Raw genomic sequence first — 25,134 nt, 5'->3', positions numbered from 1 at the left:
GCACGATGCAATGAAAGGTTTGATATACTCTACAACTCTTTTCCCTGCTGGAAGTATCCTCTGAATATCTCTACACGATATTACTGAGCGAAATTAAATCTAGATGCACTAAAAAGAATTCATATACTCCATCACTTCTTTTCCTGGCAGTGGTATATTTCTTTAAGCAACTCTATACATTACTGGTTAAAAATAAAGCCAGGTACACTAAAAGATTTCATATACTCCACCACTCCTTTCCCTGCCAGCGGTATCTTTCATAATCACATACTAAACGTACACCACGCTATGTTATTGAACTTAATGACAACCCATAACACTCAGAAAATGAACAGTTCCCCTTAGTCTGCCAGGTGTGTAGTCAGACGTGCAAAAATGGGAGGGAGCAGTTTCCTTCTTGCCGACAATCGCGTCAGCACGATCAAGTGGTAATCGTGTTTGGCAGGTTTTACGGGAACTTTGCCTCCGCGTCCCTCAGTGTCGATAACAAGCTTAGCGGGTCTCCTGGTTGGCCTGCGCCTCTCCGTAATGATGTTTCTCTCTCACAATCGCGCCCCGAGTCTCCCTTCTCGTACACCTTTCATCTGGTTATTGTCTGCACGCCTCTATCTCATATCTCACTGTTCCCTTTTATCTAGCGTCCGTGTCCTCGTATCTCCCCTCTTACCGTCCCCTCATTTCTCCGCTAATTTCTCTCATATTTTCCCTTCTTATCACTCCCTCGTCTCCACTTAAGTTTCTATCATATCTTCCCCCTCTTTTTCGCTCACGTCTTTCCCCTCTGCTATCCGTTCTTATCTACATTGTGCCCTCGTTTCCCCTCCACTATTTATCTTGCCACCCCTCTTCCCTCGCCTGTCTGCTCACGCCGCCCCTCGCCTCCCTCAGGTCATGGGCCTCAGGTTCTGTAACGAGGCATGTCTTCAGGCACAGCAGCTCTGGCCGCAGCTCGATGAAGAATCCAGCCACGAAGACAAGAACCTCTCGCCCCTGCAGGTAAGGAGTCAAAGCAGGGTAATTTGTGCTGAGAATGAGTACTTAGGCAGCCAGTTACTACTTCTTAGGCTATTTTAAGAAGAACTGCGGCATAAAAATATAAATAGTAAAGGAGAAGGCATACTTTTCATTGTTTTTCTGTGTTTCCTCGTCTCTGCAAGTAAGGATTTAAATAGATCAATTTGAATGCATTGAGAGTGATTAGAGCCAGATACTTTTCTTATGGTATTTTAAAGGGGCAACCTCAGAAAGAAGAAAAAAAAAAGAAACAGTAAAAAGATGTCAGAAAAGAGACATACTTTACTCTGTTTCCCAGGTAATAATAAAGCTATTTGAAAGTTCTGAATGACTAGACAGCCTGTTACTTCTTCATAGGTTATTTTAAAGGGGACTACCTGGGGAAAAAAAACAGTAAAGCATGTCATAAATGAGGAGACATTTTCTTATTACTTTGCTGTGTTTTTCAGGTAAGAATGCACAAGAATAGGGTTACTTGTATGTATTAAGAATAACTAGACCGTCAACTAACTCATTTTACGCTGTTCTGGAGGGATTGTTTACGTATGTATCTGCTGACTCGGAAAACAAATAAGCAATAGAGGATGTTAGAGAGAAGGAGATGTGCTTTTATGACCTTGATGTGTTTCCTGTACCCGGGAGTGAGGTACTCGACCGCAAACAGCGTCTTGGAATCCTTTGGGGAAATTCAGGGAAGTTTAAGATGAATCCACTTGTTTACGTAATCCCGGAATGACACAAGCCGAGTCCTACTGCTCTCTTTCCGCACTGCTTCCACCACCACGAGAGAAAAATTGTGGGTCTCGCCTCTCTTGGAATTTAAAGTGATGGGAAATCTCGCAACTTGAGTTTCTCGTCCGTCTAAAGAAAAAATATTCAGTCAGCAAGTCAGGCATTCAATTTCCGTGTCAGGGGGAAGATAATCAAATGTGGAGGCGCTAACAGCACTGATGCACTAAGCCATTTAACCTGTAAGGCTTTGAACGTGGTATTGTCAATCTCCACGCTGTATATTTATCAAGACTAGCAATAAAGAGCAAAGTAAAAATCGAAGTGAAATGCAATCAATTACTTCCAGTGTTTACTTTAACATTAGCCAAGTGTTGAATCGAGCATTTTTTTGCGTGTTTCTTAAGCAATGTAGACTGAATTGGACAATTTTAGAACGAAAAAAGAAAAAAAATATATATATAACATCATGCAGCTCAGGAAGTATTGTAGAAACTTGTAGTTGATGTAACTAATTATTTCAGACGTTTGCTTTAACATTAGCTAAGTTTACGTAGGATCAAACAGTTTTACGTGAATTCCTTAGTCAATATGGACTGGATTAGACGGATTTAGGTCACAAAACAAGAAAAAAGGCGATCATGCAGTTCAGGAAGTATAATAGAAGCTTATACATACATAGATGGATAGAACAAGAAATAATGGGTTCAAGCTTGATAGTTAGATTAAAGAAAAATGGCTCTCATATAGAATGACAGATGAATGGAATGCACTCAGTAATCAGGTTATTAATGCTGAGTCATTTGGGAATTTTAAAAGAAGATTAGACACATTTATGGATAAAAATGATAGGTGGAAAAATACGCTTCATACATATGCCGCGTGTAGGCCTAATCGCTTCTCGCAGCTTCCCTTATTTTCTTATGTTCTTATGCTCTTATGTTCTTATGATTCAACAGATTTATGGTTGGGGATGATAGGTGGAAATAGGTAGATACGTATCATACAGGAACTGCCACGTGTAGGCCTGATGACTTCTTGCAGCCTCCCTTATTTTCTTATGTTCTTATGCATTTTGCGTTAACTTGCACGTCATCGCCATGCAGGACACGCTGGTGAAGAGGTTGGGCGCGGGAGCCGTGCCCTTCTCTTTCAACGTGTCATCTCTGGCGCCACCTTCCGTCACACTGCTGCCCGCTCGCTCCTACGCTGGGGCGCCCATCGGAACCAATTATGACCTGCGCATCTTTGTGGGTGAGTATCCCCTCGTGTGTGTGTGTGTGTATGTGTGTGTGTGTGTGTGTGTGTGTGTGTGTGGCCGTGCTTGATTTTATGCCTTCTTTCCTTATTTGTTTGTTTCTATTCTATCTTCCCTTTAATGTGTTTTATTGGGTAAAGAAAGGTTCCTATTATTATTCCTTCTTACAATAGAACCATTTGCTATGATAGAAAAGGTTCCTATCATTTATTTACTTATTCTTCAGGACAAATATTTGAGTTGGGAAGGAAAGGTATGTATTCATTTATCCATTCTATGTGACAGATATTGTTGTTTTTAGAAAAGGTTCCTCTTATTTGTCTATTCCATGGCAAGAAAGGGTTCCTATTACTCATTTATTTCTTTTAAAAGGATGTCAATTTCATTAAGGTAGAAAATGTATCTATTATTTAACCAATTATTCATTTTCCGTGATGAGGATTTTGTTTGGGAAGAAAGGTTCCGATTATTTATTCATTTATGGAACGGGGATGGCGTGGCAAGAAAAGGAGGCATGGTGAACAACTCCACAACTCAAGTACTGGACAAAAAAAAGATACGACGTAAAAGAAGGCAGAGAAGTTTCAAATGTGCCTCCTTTTCTTGCCCGTCTGGTTGTTTTTGTTCCTGTGTGCGGAAACAGTTGGTAAGTCCTTCTTCTGTGTCTCCATCAGTCACTGGTGTACATCTGTCTCTTTCTTCCCTTCACACTAATGGACGAGAGCTGCCGGCCTCAAAACACGCTCCGGAAATAACAAGCCTTTCAGTGTGTGTGTGTGTGTGTGTGTGTGTGTGTGTGTGTGTGTGTGTGTGTGTGTGTGTGTGTGTGTTTATTTATTTATTTATATGTGTGTTTTATATGTTAGTTTGTCTGTGTCTAGTTTCTGTTCCTCTGACTCCCTCTTTCTTTCCCTCGCCGCCTCCTTCGCTCCTCATTCTCTCTCTCTCTCTCTCTCTCTCTCTCTCTCTCTCTCTCTCTCTCTCTCTCTCTCTCTCTCTCTCTCTCTCTCTCTCTCTGGAACACACCTCTCCACTTTGTCACACTCCGTTTCACTCCTAATTTCAGCCCACTCCTCTTCTTCACGTATCCTCTTTCCTCTCCTGTGGCTCCTCACGCAGAGTAACAAGCAGGCGTTGTAGGAGGCAGTAATACCCAACCAGCACGTCAACTTGCCACACTCACGTAGGAGGCGCGGAAAAAGGAGAAAGCTTGGCCGTAATAGTGCAAAACGTTTTCTCCTCCTGTGAAGTCTTGTAGCTTCAGTTTTCTGTTTTCTTTATTGGCATTTGGGTTTTTTCTCTTTTAGTATTTTTTTTTTGTATCTGTTATGAGATTTCTATTTTTATTTTAGTTTTCTTATGGGTATATTTTCTTTTAAAACTTTGGTATTGTTTTTTCTTTATTTCTTATTTCTTTTCCTCGCGTTTTCCGTTTTTTACTACGTGTGTGTGTGTGTGTGTGTGTGTGTGTGTGTGTGTGTGTGTGTGTGTGTGTGTGTGTGTGTGTGTGTGTGTGTGTGTGTGTGTGTGTCTTTCTTTTTTGCTTGTTTTATATATATTTTTTTCTTATTTGTACAACGTCCTTTTATTTTCATTATTTTTAGTGTGTTTTCTTTTCTTCTCCCCCTGAGTCCATTATTTATTTATTTTTTTTACGGCGTATTCTTTTATTTTCTTTATTTTTCCTCTCTCTCTCTCCTTCCTCCTCTAATCATTTTGCGTGGTCGTTTTGACGTTTTCTGTTTCCTTTCATTTCGCTCATTTATCTCTACATCGTCTGTTTCATCTCGCGTTCCATTTTTCATATACTTCATCAATTTTTCTCCCAACATTCCTCGTACAGACACACACACACACACATGCTTTATATTCCCTACACGTTTACAAAAGACGCTGTGCACCATTCATCTTAACAGGCGTAAGCTTCCAAGAACTTAAGCCGCTGAAAGTTAAATCCACACACCAGTACATGCATAGAGAAAGAGTCTACACAGAAATATTCCCCGGAAAACTCTTGCCCGTAAACTTGAGTATTTTTTTTTCTGCGAGTCGCCGTCAATCGTCTAGGTAAAGAGAGTTTTGTTTGTCAGTAAATCTGCGTTCATGAGTAACACAGCTGTAGTCAGAAATCTAATAGTGATTTGAGTCAGTATTTCCATTGTGTGGTTTGGTTTCTTTCAGTGTTATGTCCTTTGATCTACTGAGAGCTTCCTTACAAAACCAGACAGATTTTTAGCAGGTCTGTGGAGGTTGAGAGGGAACAGGTGTCTCAGTGGAAGTTAGCGTGTTATGTTACTTCACTAATGATCATTACTTCACGTCTGTATGGAATTGCGTCGCCACACTCTATACATTTTCTGAGATCTTTCATTGTGGGCTTGGCGTTCTGGAGATGTTTTCGTGATGTTTTCGTATCTTTAGCACACCCTATGACGAGTGGTGTATAGCAGATTGTGTGTGTGTGTGTGTGTGTGTGTGTGTGTGTGTGTGTGTGTGTGTGTGTGTGTGTGTGTGTGTGTGTGTGTGTGTGTGTGTGTGTGTGTGTGTGTGTGTGTGTGTGTTTGTGTTTCGTACTCTGATCAAAGCGAGGCTAACATACCAACATCGATCTTCTCTTCTATTGTGCTTCATTCTTCCATACAACTATTCTTCTTACTTTCTGGCCCGTGCAACTCAGCTGTCTGTCTTTACAATACTAACTTACTTTAATACCAGACACACTATCTATCACCTATTCCTTTAACCTTCATTCTTCCTCACGACTTCTTACCCTCTTCTTTTCACAACAGCTGTTTATCTTCCATCTTACTTACCAACTTTTTTTTATCGTATCCTTACGGTGGTATTGCTTTCCCGAGGGCGGTAAATCATCCCCACCTAAGCCATATATCTTCACTCGATATTATGCACCCCATGAACACTTAGCTATCAGTACTCGATCTTGGCTTCGTTCTCATTGGCTTCTAGTAATGGCCGTTCCCTGCGCTACGCTGTTGAGGGATGAGTCACGTCCACGTCCTTTCTTTTCTAGATATCATTTGTTATTACAAAGGATAAATCCTCGTAGTATTCTCTCCTGCCTCGCTCCTGCCTGGAGACCCTTTTGTTGGAGGATACAATTGCTTGACTGCCGATGTCTGAGTTGATTGTACAAGGGGACGTATTGAAATGGTAGCTGTTATTAAACCCTTTCATTGACGTGGTCTCCCTTTGTCAACAGTGAGAGCACTGTAGACAATGTTTGCATAGATACAGGAAGACAAAAGAGAGAGTAGAGGGTTATTTTTTAATCTCTGTGCTACAGAAATATTGAAAAGACTGAAATGCATAAGTGTGTCTAAAATGTTAAAGGTGGATATAGGAAAATATTTGTCTGCCAGTGAAAGGGTTAAAGTGTGTTGTGAACTCAGGGTACAGCAAAGGGTACGTCTGTCTGTGTCACACGCCCACCAAGTCTGGCCTGGCGAGCGGAATAATGGAATAAGCAAGTGCGGGTTGACTGTGTGATGAGATGTGTATAAGAGTTATGAGTGTCTTTAGGTTTGGCGTATGCAGAAAAAAAAAAAAAACTTGTCCATACTACTTTTAACAAGGTCTAGCCAAAGTTATTGAGTTTTCAAGAGTATTTTCATGATTCTAATGATAGTTTAGCAAGAAAACATCCATGGGAACCTAACTAATTATTTCTATAGCCCTTGAAATCTTGTCCTTTTGAGAGGCTAGAACATTAAAAAAATAGGAACCTTAGTGCAATCGACACCATATAGTAAATTTAGTATGGCAGTAATGTTAAATCAATCTACCACAGTGGCAGGAAAGACACACCTCGTATATTAGTATTCGTGACAGAGTGAAAACAGCTTTGCCAAACCAGCCGGTGGAGGAGACACGTATTGCAACCTTGAGCTACATCCAACCCTCATCTCTTCCTCGTTTCTCCCCCGAGCCAGTGTACCTCATCAGGGCCTGCATGTCGTGACTCCTTCATGCATAAAAACTCGTGCATAACTCAGAGCAACTCGTACATATAAGATGCCTCCAATCAATAATCTGTTTTGTCAGTTAGAAAACAAACTTTATTTTACAAGTATTCAAGGCTGAATTTTCAATACTGTTTACGCGACGACATTAGAGGTGGGCCATTACCTGCCCGTCGCTTTAAAGGACTAAGTGGCGTCCTTGGTGGAGGGAGCCACGCGAGTGAAAGCAGAGGTAATGGACAACACTTGAGGCTGATGGAAGTCTCCCGAGAGTCATCAGGGTCGAGGCCATCACCAACCTTTGTATGTGGCGGACATTCTTGCCTCCATAAAAGCAGATTTTACTTAATCCACGAAGGTTGGCATGGGATTTAAATCATGTCAGGAGCAGTCATTGAATTATTGGAACAAAGCTAAAGTGCTCTATGTAGAAATACTATATTATCTTTTCCATGTATTCGAAGCCAAAAGGAATATATATATTAATCAGTAAACTGTTTGTCACGCTTTTGTTGTCGACACGAGCCTGACAACCAATGACAATTAAATAAGTAATTAAAAGAAGTGTTCATTAATATACTGGAGACTCGAATGAGTGCCACGAGTGCGGTAGGAGCAGTCTTTTTTCGGTATTTTGTCATTATTCATTCTCACACTGTTGCAAAAATACCGAAAGAATACGGAAAAAATATTTGTGGAGAAAAGTTGTAAGAAAGAATAAAGATTACTGAATTAAGATCGCCTGGCCACACTCAATTTCTATGTAAATCAGCACTTACGTTCCAATATCTCAAAGTCCCACCCGAGGAGAGCTTTCCACTCCTTCAAGGACAGACAGGCGACCTTGGTGTAGGAAATCAAGATGGAGAAAACGGAGATGGACAACACTCGAGGCTGATGGAGACCTGCCGCGGGTCATCAGTTGAGAGGTCACCCCACCAACACTGATACTTATAGTGGCCTTGGAAGACACGAAACCGGAGGCAGAGAGAGAAAATATATATATATATATATATATATATATATATATATATATATATATATATATATATATATATATATATATATATATATATATATATATATCGTTTGAATTGAAGTCCTCTTTATTTACGTGTAGATTGAGAAGGAAAGAATTCCAGTAAAAGAGTTATGGTTACTTGTTTTCAGTTAGAACTTAATTAACATAGCCTTACACACAGAGAAAATAAAAGATCTTTGAAAAGAAGTTTTTGTATAATTCGTCTCATTATTTTTCCGTGTAGACTTAGAGGAAAAAATTGCAAATAAAAGAGTTATTGATACTTCATTACATTCCAGGCTCATAGCATGGTCTCACTTATAAAGAAGATAGTTTCATTATTAATTTTATTATTTATGTGTGGAGTCAAGGGAAAAAAAATGCAGAAAAGCAATCATGGTTACTTCTTTCCAATGAAGACTTAGGTAGAGCTTAGATGAAGAACTACTTTGTGATGAATAGAGGATCGTGTGACTTTTCTAAGCGTTAACTCAAATGTAATTAGAAAGAAAAGGGTAAATAAGACCACCAATGACCTTTATTTTCATGCGACCTCAAAATATAAGAAAGAGGCACTGTATATTTCAATCAAGTAGTCAAAAGTTAATTTCTAAGGGCGTCTTTGAGTAATACCTGTCTTCATCCTATCCAGGAATGGTTTTGGTTCAGAGGAAAAGAGGGAAGGAGCAAAGACACAGTAGTTTCAAAGGGTTCCAGGAGCTTATCAGGCCAAAGTTTACTGCTTTTCCCTGACTTATCAAAGGAAGGGGAGTCGAAAACTTTAGCCTTGATGCAGGAAAAGTTCGATCAAGCTGATTTACTCTTCCTACACCATCACCACTATCACCACCACTACCACCACTACCACCACCACCATGACTATTACTCCTCCTATCTTCAGAATCAGAAAACAAGAATACATCCCTCTGCATCTTATTTTCTTCCTCCTCGAAAGGTAAATCACGTGTTAATTGAGGCAGCGACACATGTATTTCCTTCACCAAGATTGCAATTTTCACCACGAGTCAGGCGAGAGAGGAGGGAGAGAGGGAGAGGAGGAAGAGGAGGAGGAAGCAGGACGAGAAAAGTGGAAAAGGGAGGGAGAGGACTGGGTAAGAATAACTAGGAGGAAACAACCACCGCCGCCACCACCACCACCACCACCACCACCACCACCACCACCACCACCACAACAACAACAACAACAACAACAACAACAACAACCGCATCTAAATACTTACTAAACACACAAAGGAAACAAAAAAAAAAAAAAACTGAGCATTCCAGATCCCTAAATTAGAATTCCTTTTAGCATCTGGTTCTGTGACGCAGATACCGATTTCAAATTCACAATAAAAAAAAACTGAGATATTTATAAGCAGAAAAAAAAAATAAATAAATAAGCGGATATAGAAAATGTGGCGAAATGTGTGAATATGTGAGAAAAGCGAGTCTATGTTGTTTTTAGGTTTTTATGAAATTTTCTGGACGTTTTCTTTTTTCCTCGCTCTTTTCAAATGTTTTTTTTTTTTCACTCTGCTATATAGAGCAGGAAGGAACTCGCAGTACAAGAGAAAAAAATCTACATTCAAAATCCTCGTTTATAGGCCATGATTTAGAAATGCTTTGCTCTCTCATCACCTATTTTCACAAGGGTGTTTATCAAGTTAATAATGTAGAAATCTTGTTAATACTTCTGTGTCACTAGAACCATAGAAACACCCTTAAAAATAACTTGAAAATAACTTTAAAAACTTAAAGTAGATCCTTTTGAACGTAGTCGGAATGCAGCAAAGAAGCGTTTGAAAATTTACAGGAGTGTTTCTCCCATCAGTAATGTAGAAATCTTGTTAATATGCCACTAGAACCGTAAAAACATCCTTAAAAACCGGTGTCACTTCATTTGCAATCTTCTGTAAGTAGTAAGGGTGCGGCACGGAAGCGTTTCAGAATATAGACCATAGCCACGTCCTCTGCCGGCCTCTCAGCCTCGCGTGGGCGGTGGAGTAACAAATTCCTTGCCTTTCTTTGTCTCGCTCCACGGCGTGCTGCTGTCCGGCGCTGCGGCTCAGCGGGCGTCCTGCTGAGAGGTCGAGAGGAATGCGAGGGTTCCGGGATGGGAAGAAGAGACCGAGATATTATTATTATTGTTGGTGGTGGTCGTGATGGTGGTAGTGTTGTTATTGCTGTTGTTGTTGCCACTACTACTACTACTACTACTACTACTACTACTACTACTACTACTACTACTACTACTACTACTTTCCTACCCTACCCACCACCTCCAACCCCACCATCTCCAACACCACCACCACTACCACCACTACCGCCATCACCACTATCATCACCACCACCACCATCACCACCACCACCACCACCAATCTTCAAGTTCATACATTTATTGCCTCGGTAAAGGCACACAATTAGGAAAGGCAAAGTCCTCCAGGCAGAGATTCCACGGCAGACTACAGCAACCCAGTGTGGGCTGCGTATGGACACTATTGTCACGTCCTTTGTGGGGTTCCTGTAATGACGCAGCTATAAACCACATCTCTAATACTGACAACTGTTTCCTCACTAGCGATTATTTCTTCTCTAACGATCCTTTCTTCTTCTCTTTCTTTTATGTCCTTCTGATTGTTTCTCTCCTTGACTCTCTCTCTCTCTCTCTCTCTCTCTCTCTCTCTCTCTCTCTCTCTCTCTCTCTCTCTCTCTCTCTCTCTCTCTCTCTCTCTCTCTCTCTCTCTCTCTCTCTCTCTCTCTTCCTTTGTCTTTTCTTTCTATCTAATTGCTTCTCTCTGTTTCCATCTTCCTCACTGTTTTTCTCTCGTTCTTTTTCTGTCTCCCATTCTCTCTCTTTCACTTGCTCCCCATTTAGGTGGCCCCTCTCTCTCTCTCTCTCTCTCTCTCTCTCTCTCTCTCTCTCTATTTTCACTCTTCCCTTTATCCTTTACTCTCAATTATTTCTTTCCATTGTCTTCTTTCTTCCCTTCTCCTGTCTCTATTCATTTAGTGACACCTCCCTCTCTTTCTATCCTTGTGTTTCTTCTTCCCTTTCTCATACTTCTCCTTTTCTCGCCGGCTGGTCCTCTTTCCCCATTTCTTACTCCTCTGAGGCACAAAGGACGTGTATGAGCGCACAAGACCCTCGTTCTGGTGACTGTGCCAGCGAGGAGCCGTAACTGATGTCGAGAAGCGAAGAGGAACCCTCGCCCCGCTCCGTTAGTCTGTCACGCCTCGTCTGCACAATCAGCTCCTCGGCCTTGCGACGCACTCCCAAGGCTGCTACATAGTCAGATGTAATACTCTCAGTCCTTCTCTGCGGTCAAAAAAAGGAGGTCACAGAAGTGGTGGGCTAGGTTCTTCCGCAAGCTCGACCTGTTTCTTTATTTATTACATGCTAATGAGATTAATGATGAAATATGCTTTGGTTAATGCTGAAATATATAACCAGGATAGGAGGGCACTGGTATAGCCTATATATGTGATACAAGTATATACACTCCGGTAATCATACACGAGTGACTCAAACAAAGCACCACGCATTCACATTCACATCATTCACACTCCTGGCGCCGTCAGCCCCCAGTGGAAAAGAGAGAGTCTTGTGGCACACTATACTGTATCCCAGGTAAATTAAGGAGATAAAATACTGTGTCTCTTAATATGAAAAACTCTTCCTACGAAACTGAAACGGATACTTTCTCTTTCTTTAAATTTGCTTAGATTCAGAAAGTGGTTTGGAGATTATGATCACATGTTAGTTATGATTAACAACAGCCACTCGACTTGCAATCTCAGGAGAAGAGGTATGCACTTACTTAAATGATATGCTTCGTGGAGGAGGTTTAGCACTTAATGCAATAAATTGTATGGATGGTTGTTCCCTGCGTGAGTGGGAGGAAAGGCATACTTAAGAATCTGAGGAATTATTATATTTCTGGTGTATTTTCTTGTTATTTCTTTTTATTTATGAAGGAGACTGACAAAAGACACAAAAAAAATGGAGATTTGCTTAACTTGGTTTTCTCTGAAAGTCAAAAAGTATCACAAAAATGGAAGAAAAGTCCCGTTAACTTGTCACTCCCTGAAAGTTAAAGAAAGTATTACGAAAAATTTTGTTCACTTTCAGAATTGTCAGGCTACAGTATGAATTTTTAACACAACATCACAATGGAGCTACTTAGTTAATATGTAAAGCTGCATATGAAGTGTTTTATGAGGTACCTGTCAATGTCTGCACGGTGGGGCGAAACATAATAGTGAAGGACATTTCCAAACAAAGACCAGTGCCAGTTAACCTTTGCCTGCTGATGACCTGATGACACAGCGACACTTGTTACTTCATCTGAATAACCCTCCACGATTTTGCCAAGTGGAAATATAAGTGTAGACATTAAAAAGTTTACACTGCACGGTCATTCATTTAGTTGTCAGTGATGTGTTTCGAAGTTTTGCACAAAACGAAATTAATTATCGTGCAAGAGAAACTTTATTAACCATTTCATTGTTTTATTGTTTCCTTTGCTTAGATTCAGAGCACAGCAGAAAAAAATGGCATGTACACAGACAGAGAAGAAAATAGAAGATTAACCTTATGTTTTCTAACCTACAGAAGCACTGAAGAGACTAGGATAAAAAATAAGTTTGAAATAATTAATTGTATGAGTTCATGAAAAAGAAAAAAAAAATGTAGCAGTGAAAGAGTTAAGACAGAAGAAACCAAGACAGTCAGGGAATTTTAATACACTCCCAAACTCTCGATCTGGGCGATAGATATTACGAAGGAGGTCCTGAATGTGGCTGGGAAACATCAACACTACCATGGAAGGGACATTGGAGGCGAGTTACATTAGTCTAAGAGGACATTTACCACACCATTATGAGGGATCTATGAGTGCACCGTCAGCAGCGAGTCAGGATCCATTATACGAAGAGTTACCGATAAACACTTAGGGAGGAGCACAAGAGGAAGAGGAAGCTGGCTTATGATTCCGTCCGATTTTCCTTCTGGCTTTGGCTTTGGTTGAGAGAGAGAGAGAGAGAGAGAGAGAGAGAGAGAGAGAGAGAGAGAGAGAGAGAGAGAGAGAGAGAGAGAGAGAGAGAGAGAGAGAGAGGGCGAGAACGATAACGAGAACGAGACCAAGAGAGAGACCAGATAGTGATTACTGCTTGATAGGTGTACAAGCAATCTCACCCGAAAGAGAAAGAGAGGGGAGTGAAAGAAAGACAGAGAAAAGAAAAAGAAAAAAAAAAAACTCAAAATTCTTGCCATCAGCCTTATTGCTTCGGCCAGGCTTGGGAATTTTAAAGTTACATTACCGTATTAAATCGCTCTGAGACGTAGATTTTGTGTTTCCGTGTATAGAGTCCGGGGAGCGGCTGGGCTGAGTTCATATTAGTCAACAGATGGTGCAGGGTAGAGTTTATGAGCTGGATTGGTGCCGGCAGAGAGAGAGAGAGAGAGAGAGAGAGAGAGAGAGAGAGAGAGAGAGAGAGAGAGAGAGAGAGAGAGAGAGAGAGAGAGAGAGAGGAGAGGGAGAGGAAGGGACGGGGAAGGAATGGCGGAACTGGGAGAAAAATTGTTGGAAGATGGAGGGAAGTGGATTGGAGTAGTGGAAGGAAAATGTGGATGAGAGGAGGAAAAAAAAATAATGGAAGATGAGAGAGAAGGAATGTGTGATGAAAGAGAGGAGACTGAGATGATCGGAGAAATTAGTAGATAAGGAGAAGGAATGGAGAAATGAAGTGGGAGGAGAACGAGGATGAGAGTAAGGAAGAAAAAAAATAGTAGAAGATGAGAGTGAGAGGAAGAGGTTATGATAAAGGAGAAGAGACAGACAGAAGAGGAGAAAGTAGGCAGATAGCAGAAAAGGGTTAGTAAAGAGAAGGAAAATAAAGAAGTGGAAGAAGAATAAAAAAGAAAGTGAAGGGAAAAAACAATGAAAGACGAGAGTGAAAGGAGGAAGGTAAGATGAACGAGAGGAGACAGAGAGAAGTGGAGAAATTAGTAGATATTGAGGAAGTAGTAAGTTTGAAATGGGAGAAGGACAAGGATAAGTGGAGAGATAGATAAAAATGGAAGGTTAAAGGAGGTGCAAAGAAAGAAAGGAGATATAGAAAAGCAAAGAAAGCGAGTAGAAGGAAAGTGTTAGTAAAGAAAAGATAAATGAAGAAAAAATGCTGAAAAAGATAAGACGAAAAGGATGAAGATTAGAGGAGAGAAAGATGAGAAAAATGAGGAGAAAATAAGATAAACAGGAAAAAGTAGGTAAAAAGAAAAATTATGAAAAGATAAGGAAAGCAGAACAGAAGGAACATGAAGAGGAAGAGAAAGAGACAAGAAGAGGGAGAGAGAGAGAGAAAAGAACAGAAGAGAAATGAGAAAGAGACCGAAAGAGGAAGAAATCTGTGAAAAAAAAAGCGGGAAGACTAAAGTTGAGATTGTCTATGAGAAAATAAATCGTCAACAAAACAAGAGCGATAGAGAAAGACGAGAATGAGAGAATGTGACGTAAAAATAAGAGCACGAGAAGGAGATATGAGAGAAAGAGGAGAGTGAAAATGAGAAAGTTAGGGATAGGAAGCTGAGAGGGAGTGAATTAGAAAACAATAATAAGAGACGAGAATGAGAGAATGTGACGTGAAATTAAGAGAGAAATGGAGGGAGATATGAGAGAAAGAGAAGGGTGAAAATGAGAAAGTTAGGGAGAGGAGGCTGTGAGAGATTGGTATAGAAAAGTGAGTGAGTTTAGAGAGAAGGGAAGACTGGGATAGGTAATGAGAAGATTGGAAGGAGGCTGTGGGAGGCTGGATATATCAGGGTGTCTAGAGGAATCATCAACAAGGGTAACTATTATGAATAAGGATGAACAGAATTGTCCCGTCTCACTGTGGGGGTTCGAGAAGCAGGAGGGAGGAAGTGTGTGTGTGTGTGTGTGTGTGTGTGTGTGTGTAGAAAGAAGAGAGAGAGAGAGAGAGAGAGAGAGAGAGAGAGAGAGAGAGAGAGAGAGAGAGAGAGAGAGAGAGAGAGAGAGAGAGAGAGAGAGAGAGATGCAATATTAAACACAGAACATCAACAAAAATCATTGGTAATATATAGTAGTAGTAATTATTGTAGTAAAAATCATGATGATAATATATTATGATCATGATGATGAAGATAATTTTGATAATAATAATAATAATAATAATAATAATAATAATAATAATAATAATAGTTCTGGTGCTCTAGTGATGAGGTCTCCGTATGAAAGAGAATACTGAAGTGATGACAAGAGAGTGAAGAGGAGAGGGAGAGAAAGGAATTAGTAATGATGGAAAGGATGGGAGAGGAAAGGATTAAGGGGGGGGAAGGACTGGGATGGAGGAGATGGGAGGATGGAGGAGAGGAAAGGAGGAAAGGAGAAAGGACAAGAGGTCATTGGTGAAGTATATTAGAGCAGGTCTGAGGTCGTTCATTGTTTATTGTTATTTTGTGCTTCATTTCCTACCCTTCCCTTATTTCTTAAGCGTCTCTCTCTTATACTTCCCTCCTTACATTCTTTACATTTCTTTATCCTATTTTATTTCTCACGTACTTTTTTTTTCATTTATATTTTCCTGTTTTTTTTACACTCCTTATCATTCTAATTTTATACTTTCCATTTGCCTCCCTCGTTTCTTCTCATTCTTTAGATTTTTGCCCTTATTCGTTTTCACATCACTCCTTTTGTTTGTCTTCATGCCTCCCTCCCTCTCTCTCGTCCTCTGCCTCCCTTTCTTTTTCTTTTTTTTTCCCACTCATTCACCATTTGATTTTATTTACATTTCACTCCCTGACTTTTTCTTGCCTTCCTCCATCCTGGCCTCCCTCTTCCTGCTGTCACCTGCATGCCTGCCCATAAATAGCAGAATAAATAGACCTTTCAAGAGATGGGACGAGAGTAGGGTAATGACTCGACCGCTGAAACATTATTGGTGCGGAAGAAACAAGCGGCAGGCAGACCATTACAACATTCATGACTTCCGTTACCAAGCTGACTTAAATTTTATCATACTCTTGCTCTAACTTGGTATTATATGGTAGGTGGAACGAGAGTAGCAGGCGTTTATATGAAGGCTAAAGTAACCTTACCTGACCTAACTAACTTGCCTAACATATCCTAATCTAACCTAATCTAACCTAACCTAACGTAACCTAATATAAGCTACTTTAATTTTAATGATATTTAACACAAACTAACCTAACATTACCTAACCAGACCTAAAATTATATGTAACCTGACACACTCTAACCTGTCCTAACCTAACCTAACTTACTTTGACCTACTTTAATTAAGCTTAATCTAACCATACTTGAAACACCCAAACCTAACCTAACAAAATCTAACCTGCCCTAACCTACAAGTGACCTGCTCCACTCTAAACATGTCGAACCTAACCTCCTTTGTTGTGCGTGTTTATAATCAATGTCATGTCAATTACGTGTGTTTTCCGAGGGCGGCAAGGCATTAGGGAAGTGTTGTGGTTCGCGTCAGCGCCAACCCATGAAAAGTTAATGTATACAAGAGCGATATCAGCTTTTTGATGATGCTTTTATTATTTCTTTTCGGTGTCGATGTGTCTCAGGATAGAATTTGTGTTTGTGTGTGTTTGTAGGGGAACAAGAGGTCTGTATAAGGAAGGGAAGCGAAAAAAAGAGAAGAAAAGAGTGTGTGTGTGTGTGTGTGTGTGTGTGTGTGTGTGTGTGTGTGTGTGTGTGTTCCTGTATGTGCACGTATCTAATTATATCGCACATGGTCCATTTCACAAGGATAAAGGAATAAAAAGACTCAGCTTTGCGTGGCGGCGAGGCGTGACTTGTTTACCTGCGCCGCCTAAGTATTATTAATGCGCCAGTGACGAGCAAAACACTTATAATCATGTTCGTGCAATTAACCTCCTGAGTGTGGAAGCGCCTCATTACTTTGTGTTTTCTCGCCAGTTGAAAAAAAACACCTTTACACGAGTGAAATTTACAGGTGTTTACGTGATTAATAGCATCCTTCTCTCCAGTTCGATATGGCAGTCGAGGTGCGCTTTGTGTCTTCTAAAGCCTGTCTTCAAAAATGCTTTGCTCTCTCACCACGGCTGTTTTCTAAGGCTGAATAGTTGATGAACCGTGTTATCAAGAATGTATGTCATGTTGATAATGTAGAAATCTTGTTGATCCGTCACTAGAAATATTAAAAAGCTCTCAAAAAACCCGTGCTACTTCAACTGGAGCCTTTGGAAAGTAGTCGGCAACTGGAGCCTTTGGAAAATAGTCGGGATGCATGCAGAAGTGTTTCAGAATATGTTCCTTAGTCAGGCGATAGTCAGCCGTTAGTCTGTCACTCCAGCGCGACCTTCATCCCGCCTCTGGACGCGACCATGCGGGGCCTTGACGTTAGTTTCTAATTGAGACAAGCGAGGCCGCCACTCTCCCGGTGATGGGCGCGAGGCAACGACAAGGGAGAAGGACAGAATGAGGGGAATTCATCACCACTTTGGGATAATGAACTCGTAAATATTCATCATGTCCTTCCTCTGTTGTGCGCGGCGGGAACTTCCGTGCCTTGAGTTTTATAGTTTTATTTCCTGACGCCTAAGTCCGAATTCCTTCCTTCCTTCCTGGCTGCCTTCCTTCCTCTACCACGTGACGGGGGTTATTTTTCCTTCTCTTCAATAAAAAGCAGGATTTGGATTTACCGCGGTGTTGCCAAGCTGTCGTCAAGGTCTCACAGGTTTGCTTTTGAAAGGAATTAGGATCTGGAACTAGGGCAGCTTTCTGTACCTAACCAGCTTCTCTTTCTGTAAAGTTTCATCTTAATCACGAGCCTCTGTGAAGCAACTGCTAGACAAAAAAGTCTTCTCCCGACCTTCCGCACTCATTTTCTGTTGGCAGGCAGTCTGGTTAATATCAGTTCAGAAAAACTTTTGCCTTCCCTACTTTTTTTTCTATTATTCTTATATTGTGTAGGAATAATATGCAAGGACGTGGGATCTGCTGCAACACACAACACTTTCGGCGGAGTCTCATACTTGTGTTACGTAAGGGAATGACGCACTTAACTTGAAAATCATGACACACTCTTTGGACATAGTCTCAATATATATGTTTTGTTGTCAGGTTTCAGTGAAGAAAGGCTTTCCCAAGAATAACATTGTGAGCTCTTCCAATTGACTACAATTTTATTTTGCTGTCGTTAGAAATAGGAGTTTAAATATCTACTGTAACAACATTGTTCTTTTTCTTTTTCTTCCGCAAACTTCTATCCTTGTGTTTTGTGGAAGGAATACAAAGAGACTCGGAGAAACCGTGTCTGTACTCGTCTCCTTTGAAGGTTTTTTTGTCTCTTTTGTTGCCTCAGCAAATAGCGAGAGGACACGTTGGGTGGTTGTGTTCTATATAATCTTATTTGTCTTAAAACACGACGGAAAAGAAAACGAAGTCGTACAGAACTGCTGGCGATTCTTTGTCAGTTGGGATATGTATTTTTTTCTCTATTATTTACACATAAAGAGAGACGCACTAGAAACTTCGCAACTTCACAGATAAAACGTAAAGGAAAATCTTCATAACTTGCTGCTTTAGAAAGATATTAGAATATGAGTTTCATATTTCAAGATAGTTTTAGTGTGATATTAGATTTGTTACTTCATGCAGGTGAAAAAATCTTTATGTATAGTAAGCTGAAAGAGAGAGAGAGAGAGAGAGAGAGAGAGAGAGAGAGAGAGAGAGAGAGAGAGAGAGAGAGAGAGAGAGAGAGAACTGGAATTTTGAGTTGAGGGGAAGTAGAAGCCGGGAGAATGTCCTCCAGTGTACACCAACGTATGAGTTCATCTCCTTCAATCCGGAAATATATGAACACAATTCAAGAATTTGATAATACCCTCTGCCAAAGCCGTCCACGTTGTTAACCTATCTAATCTTATTTATAAGTTTATTCTATTTGCTTTCATATTCTTAAATAAAAACTTACCAAACCTTTTGCCCCTCTGTGTAATAATTAGCAATAATGGTTATTATTATTATCTTTACCTCGAATTTATTCCTCATCCTTGGTTTTTATTTACTTACATACCTTTTTATGAATCAAGGGGTGTGGTCTTCGGCAAAATAATGATAATACTGTAATATTAACAAAAAGCCAATCACAACACTACCTATTATTTCTAGACAAATAGAGACATTAAGTGTATTTATCCCCTAAAGATTTTACTCACAGCCTTTGACCGATCCCTCCTTTGTAGAACACTAATGCCAAACAAAAGCGCGGTATTTACGTGCATCGGCAGCTTGGACTAGCTATGAACACCCTCATTTGAAGTGTTTACCTCTAATGAATGGACGCGTGTCGGTAAATACCCTTCCCTATCACCTCGCTTTGGTGTCTTTATCCGCTCACTTACTCCTGCGTCACTATTGGCTTCATTCATTTGTCGGCGGGAATGTATTTGGAATGTATTTTACTGGCACCATTAGTCTCACTCCCCGGTACATGCCTCCGCTGCGGCCTTGGAAGCGGCGCGTCACGGAACCCCCACCGCTGCCACCGCCGTCACCACTGCAACCATTTGTAACTCACGCTCTCTTAATTTTGCTCTCTCTCTCTCTCTCTCTCTCTCTCTCTCTCTCTCTCTCTCTCTCTCTCTCTCTCTCTCTCTCTCTCTCCATTTTTCTTCTCTTAGTTTCCTTTGTGTGCTTCATATTTTCATTATTTTCTCTCTGTTTCTGTTTTTTCTGTCTTGTAATATCTGCTCCCCTCTTTCTTATTCATTATTTTTTCTTTTTTAGTTTCTTTCTTCGGTGTTTTGTATTGGTTATTGGGGGAGTCAGTGAGTCAGTCTGTCTGTTTGTCAGTAAGCCTCTCTGTCTGTCCGTCGATGGCTTTTCTGTTTGTTTATCTTTATATATGTTTGTCTTTCTGTCTCTGTCCGTCTGTCTGTCTGTCTGTCTGTCTGTCTGTCTGTCTGTCTGTCTGTCTGTCTGTCTGTCTCTCTCTCTCTCTCTCTCTCTCTCTCTCTCTCTCTCTCTCTCTCTCTCTCTCTCTCTCTCTCTCTCTCTCTCTCTCTCTCTCTCTCTCTCTTTCTCTTCCCACACAAGGTCAATTTCTCTTCCATTCTTCCTTCTCTTTTCCTTGAGCTTTCCTTCCTTGCCTCCTTTTTATCCTCCCCTGCACAGGTAATCACGAGAACTGACCTGGCTTCCACTTATTGCGTCTGTCTGCTTGCCTGATTGCCCATGTTTATCTGATACTTCTTTCGTCTCTCCGCTTGTGTGTGTGTGTGTGTGTGTGTGTGTGTGTGTGTGTGTGTGTGTGTGTGTGTGTGTGTGTATGTATGTTTGTGTGTGTGTCTGGGGATTATAGTATTAGTGTTGTGCTGTGTCGATATATACATTCTCTCTCTCTCTCTCTCTCTCTCTCTCTCTCTCTCTCTCTCTCTCTCTCTCTCTCTCTCTCCCTGTCGGTAGTAATTGCTGTAGTAGTGGCGAGTCTCCAGTTTGTATATTTCACCGGAGTCTCACGTACAAATAACTATGCATACGACTACTCGAGTTAACAAGATACCCGAAGAGGCTGCGTGACTCACTGGCTGTCACGGTGGATGGCTGTGGGCTGAGGGTTGAAGGGAGGGAACTGTTGCTTCTATCCTGCTATTGTTTGCTTCTTACTGTGCTTCTGTGAGGGAGTTTAGAAGTGTCGTGTTGTGGAGTCAGATTTAATAGAGAAGTAATTAGTTCTTAAAATGGTTAACGGAGAGAATAGACTCAGTGATCAGGTAGTTAGTGCCGGGTCAATAGGAAGGTTTAAAAGATTAGGTTAGTTTATGGATGAGGATGATTAGTGGATATACTAGATAGGTTTGTTTTATACAGAGACTTTCACTTGTATGCCTACTGGTTTCTTGCAATTTCCCTAATATTATTTTGTTCGAGTGAATTTTCATTATTTTGACGTGAAATTGATGTATAATGTTTTGTTTATCTACCTTCATCAATTTTCTTTGTGTGTGTGTGTGTGTGTGTGTGTGTGTGTGTGTGTGTGTTTACGTGTGCGTGTTTTCTTATTTTGGTTCTAATTCGTTGCTTCGCTTTCCCGTATGAACAATTTATTTACGTCTCTCTCTCTCTCTCTCTCTCTCTCTCTCTCTCTCTCTCTCTCTCTCTCTCTCTCTCTCTCTCTCTCTCTCTCTCTCTCTCTCTCTCTCTCTCTCACACACTCTCACACACTCTCTCTCTCTCTCTCTCTCTCTCTCTCTCTCTCTCTCTCTCTCTCTCTCTCTCTCTCTCTCTCTCTCTCTCTCTCCTGGGCATGTGTTTCTAACTTGTTTGAGTCTCTTTCAGTACTCCCTTGTATGGGTCATAAGGCCTTCTGGAGTACTTCTCTTCCTTGTAACTCCTTGTAACTCTCTCTCTCTCTCTCTCTCTCTCTCTCTCTCTCTCTCTCTCTCTCTCTCTCTCTCTCTCTCTCTCTCTCTCTCTCTCTCTTTTTAAGCTGCGGCACATCCTTTCTCTCTCTGTGACCTTTAGGAGACATACAAACTCAATTTCGTTTCATCCACGTTTCCATTTTTCATTTTACTTTTTCTGCGTTTCCCTGCGAGGTATGGGGCAATTTTTCCGCTGTCTCTTTCCTCACTCAGTTTCATAGCTTGCAGATTTTTACCTCAGGATTTCTCTCTTCGCCCACATCTATTATCACGATCACATCTCTCGCGCAATTTTCTCTCCTCCCTTTTCTTGCTGTTTGCGTCGACCCATTTCGTCCTCTCAGCGCTCTTCACCACCGCCTCCACGTCCCTTTTCCACGCCCCAAGAAAGAATTATTGTCCTCCGCTTAACCCACGCAGCGTCTCTCGTCTCGATAATCACACACCCACCTACACACGCACACAGACACACACACACACAGGTACAGACGCACACACTTGGGTATATCTCTTTCTTTCATTCTGCGGTAATGAGTCTATTGGTCCCAAGAATCTGTTCGTTAGCCTTTACGTGAATCCGATTAAACAGAGAGTGCACGGTCAACCACCTGTTCGCTCTTCTACAGGTGGTAGTCAGTGCAGGAATGGATACACTCGTGGGGAGAATTCAAGTAATCTGCCGCACTTACTTCTACTATGAATATATTTTTTTCTTAGTTTCATTGTCAAGCTTTGTGTGATTTAGATATAAAGGAAAAAAAAATAAAATAAAACAGTGGAAATGAATGGTGTACATTACTCGATCATAACTCAACCTGGGTGAGTGTAATAAACGTAAAACATTTAATTCACGCGTAACTCGTACCTTTGTGAAGAGTTGTCCTTAACCAAACGTGAAAGGCGAGATGCAAGAGGTAGCAATTACATCATACCTAAGAGAGAAAACATTTAACTTATCCAATACATCCTTTAACACTCGTACTGTATATCCTTTACTCAACACCACCCTCTTATCTATCTGCCTTTAGGTGTGCAACAGTAAGAGTCAATCATACCTGAGAGAGAAACGCCTTAACTTACACCATATGTCCTTTAACCTCCGTACAGTTTACCCTTTCCTTATACCACTCTCTCGTCTATCTCCCATTAGGTGAGAACCCGGAGGACAAGCCCCACAAGAGGTCGAGCATCAGGATGGGCATGAAGCTCTTCCAGTTGGCCCCCGAGAACGAGAACACCACCCCTTACGCCGCCTTCTCCAAGCAGCTGCGCCTCGCCGACGGACAGGTGGAGTTGGAGGCGACTCTGGACAAGGCGGTGTACGACAGGGGCGAGGATGTGGGAGTGAGCGTGTCCATCGCCAACCATTCGTCTAGGAACGTGAGGAAGATCAAGGTGAGTGTGGAGGCGGGAAGTAAACACGGCGGGAGGTGAGAGGCAGGTACACTGAGGGGATCAAGGTGGAAAAGAAGCAGGGACGTGGAAAATTAAGGAATTCAATAGACGGAAAATGGAAGTCCTTGAAGATGAGGATGGCGAGGGTTAAGGAAGGTCCGGGGAAAAGAGAGAGAGAGAGAGAGAGAGAGAGAGAGAGAGAGAGAGAGAGAGAGAGAGAGAGAGAGAGAGAGAGAGAGAGAGAGAGAGAGTTTGTGTTAGGTTTGAATAGAAAAAAAGTGTGTGTGTGTGTGTGTGTGTGTGTGTGTGTGTGTGTGTGTGTGTGTGTGTGTGTGTGTGTGTGTGTGTGTGTGTGTGTGTGTGTGTGTGTGTGTGTGTGTGTGATGATACTGAAACAAGATACACAACATACATCTTAATGCACACGCCTGCAGCTCGTCAGGACTATGGAAATAATAATGATACTAACAAAAATATATTAAAAACACACGAATAACAGTAATAATTTTAGTTACATTTTCTAACGAGTGTGTGTGTGTGTGTGTGTGTGTGTGTGTGTGTGTGTGTGTGTGTGTGTGTCATCGTTATATTTTCAGAGAGCAATTAAGCGTAAAGGTAAAAAGAAATAAGATATATATATATATATATATATATATATATATATATATATATATATATATATATATATATATATATATATATATATATATATATATATATATATATATATATATAAAAGTAAAATCTGAAGTTGTCAGCAAGTCTAAGTTTAGTTAGTCTAGGTAGAGAAAATTTCGTTCTAAAATATATGATGTAGAAAACACGATAAGAATATTTTTATAGTGCAAATGATGAAGAGAGAGAGAGAGAGAGAGAGAGAGAGAGAGAGAGAGAGAGAGAGAGAGAGAGAGAGAGAGAGAGAGAGAGAGAGAGAGAGAGAGAGAGAGATTTTTTTTCCAGGTAAGAGCATAATAACATAAGGGAAGCTACAAGGAACCAACAAGCACAACAACACTTGGCAGTCTTTGTGAAAAAAAAAAAAAAGACATTCGTACATCCAATATGTAACTTTCATTCACGTTGTCTGCATGGTGGCAGGATAGTATTGTGAATTCCTCCGTTCACTGTGCAAGAAGTTTAGAGGAAAGTAGACACGTTCTGGTGCTGTGCTGGGTTGTTGTCCTTTGATCTGTTTTCTTGTGGCGCATCGTAGAAATACACAAAACAAGGGACATCTCACTCTATCTTAATATTACAAAACACTTTAACATTTTTTTAAATTTCATGTTCGTCCTTTGCTAACATTCAGAGACCTGGAAGAAAAATATTTGTATACACACTTAGAAGAAAAAGAAACTTATCTTTACGGTATAGAACTATTTGAGACTAGTACAACATTAAGTGCCCAGATATTATAGGTGACATAAAAAAAAAGAAAAAAAAAGTAGCTTTGAGAACGTTAAAATGAATATGTATTAGATAATATAAGAAAGGAACAAAAACGTAAAATCATATGAACGTACAACTTTCACCTCACTACACAGTCACACACATCGATAATTTCCCTTAGTAATCTCCACGTAATCTTGTCCATTCCCAGTGACTCTCCGTACACTTCACCTCACTAGAACTCCCCAAGACTCCACACAGCTCATCACTCACCAGAGCCCTTACACTTTTCACTCCCGACATTCCTTCCTCTTCACTGCCCCTGTTCAAACACCTGGCTACTGTCGCTCCCTCATTTTCCATTTATCATCCCTTCAAAATATTCACCCCGCGCATTCTTTTTTCATCCGTCTCCGCCTCCTTCCCCTCTGAAATATTCCATTTGGCCAGTCCTTCCTCTCATTACTCATTGCCATTAAGAATAACTTTATTTTCCTTGACAGTTATAACAGTGGTAATTGTGAAAATGCTGCTACTACCACTACTACTACTACTACTACTACTACTACTACTACTACTACTACTACTACTACTACTACCATTACTACCACAACTACTACTACTACCACGACTACTACCACTACTAATGATAATAATAATAATAATAATAATAATAATAATAATAATAATAATAATAATAATAATAAAAATAATTCTAACAATAATAAAAATTATAATAAGAGACTTGTGGACAGATAGATAGATAGATAGATAGACAGAGAGAGAGAGAGAGAGAGAGAGAGAGAGAGAGAGAGAGAGAGAGAGAGAGAGAGCCACGGTTCCAGAATATTAATATAATACTCATAATGTGCTAGCATTTAAATGAATAATCCTGTAATATATACTCTCTC

General features: G+C 40.6%; 1 protein-coding gene across 3 annotated transcripts in view; it reads left to right on the top strand.

Annotated features, from left to right (window-relative positions):
• The window catches only part of LOC135100586 (arrestin homolog), a 178,385-nt gene that overhangs the window by 125,947 nt on the left and 27,304 nt on the right, over positions 1 to 25,134 (top strand). For all 3 annotated transcript variants that reach the window (XM_064003624.1, XM_064003625.1, XM_064003626.1), the window contains exons 4-6: positions 889 to 996; positions 2,850 to 2,997; positions 22,590 to 22,834. In XM_064003624.1, the coding sequence (XP_063859694.1) occupies positions 889 to 996; positions 2,850 to 2,997; positions 22,590 to 22,834 (501 nt within the window). The remainder of the gene's footprint in view (positions 1 to 888; positions 997 to 2,849; positions 2,998 to 22,589; positions 22,835 to 25,134) is intronic.

This window comes from Scylla paramamosain, chromosome 5 (genome assembly GCF_035594125.1).
Source record: "Scylla paramamosain isolate STU-SP2022 chromosome 5, ASM3559412v1, whole genome shotgun sequence".
NCBI classification, from domain to species: Eukaryota; Metazoa; Arthropoda; class Malacostraca; order Decapoda; family Portunidae; genus Scylla; species Scylla paramamosain.
The sequence above is the reverse complement of the archived record's forward strand: the minus strand, read 5'-3'. Positions and strand labels throughout refer to the sequence as shown.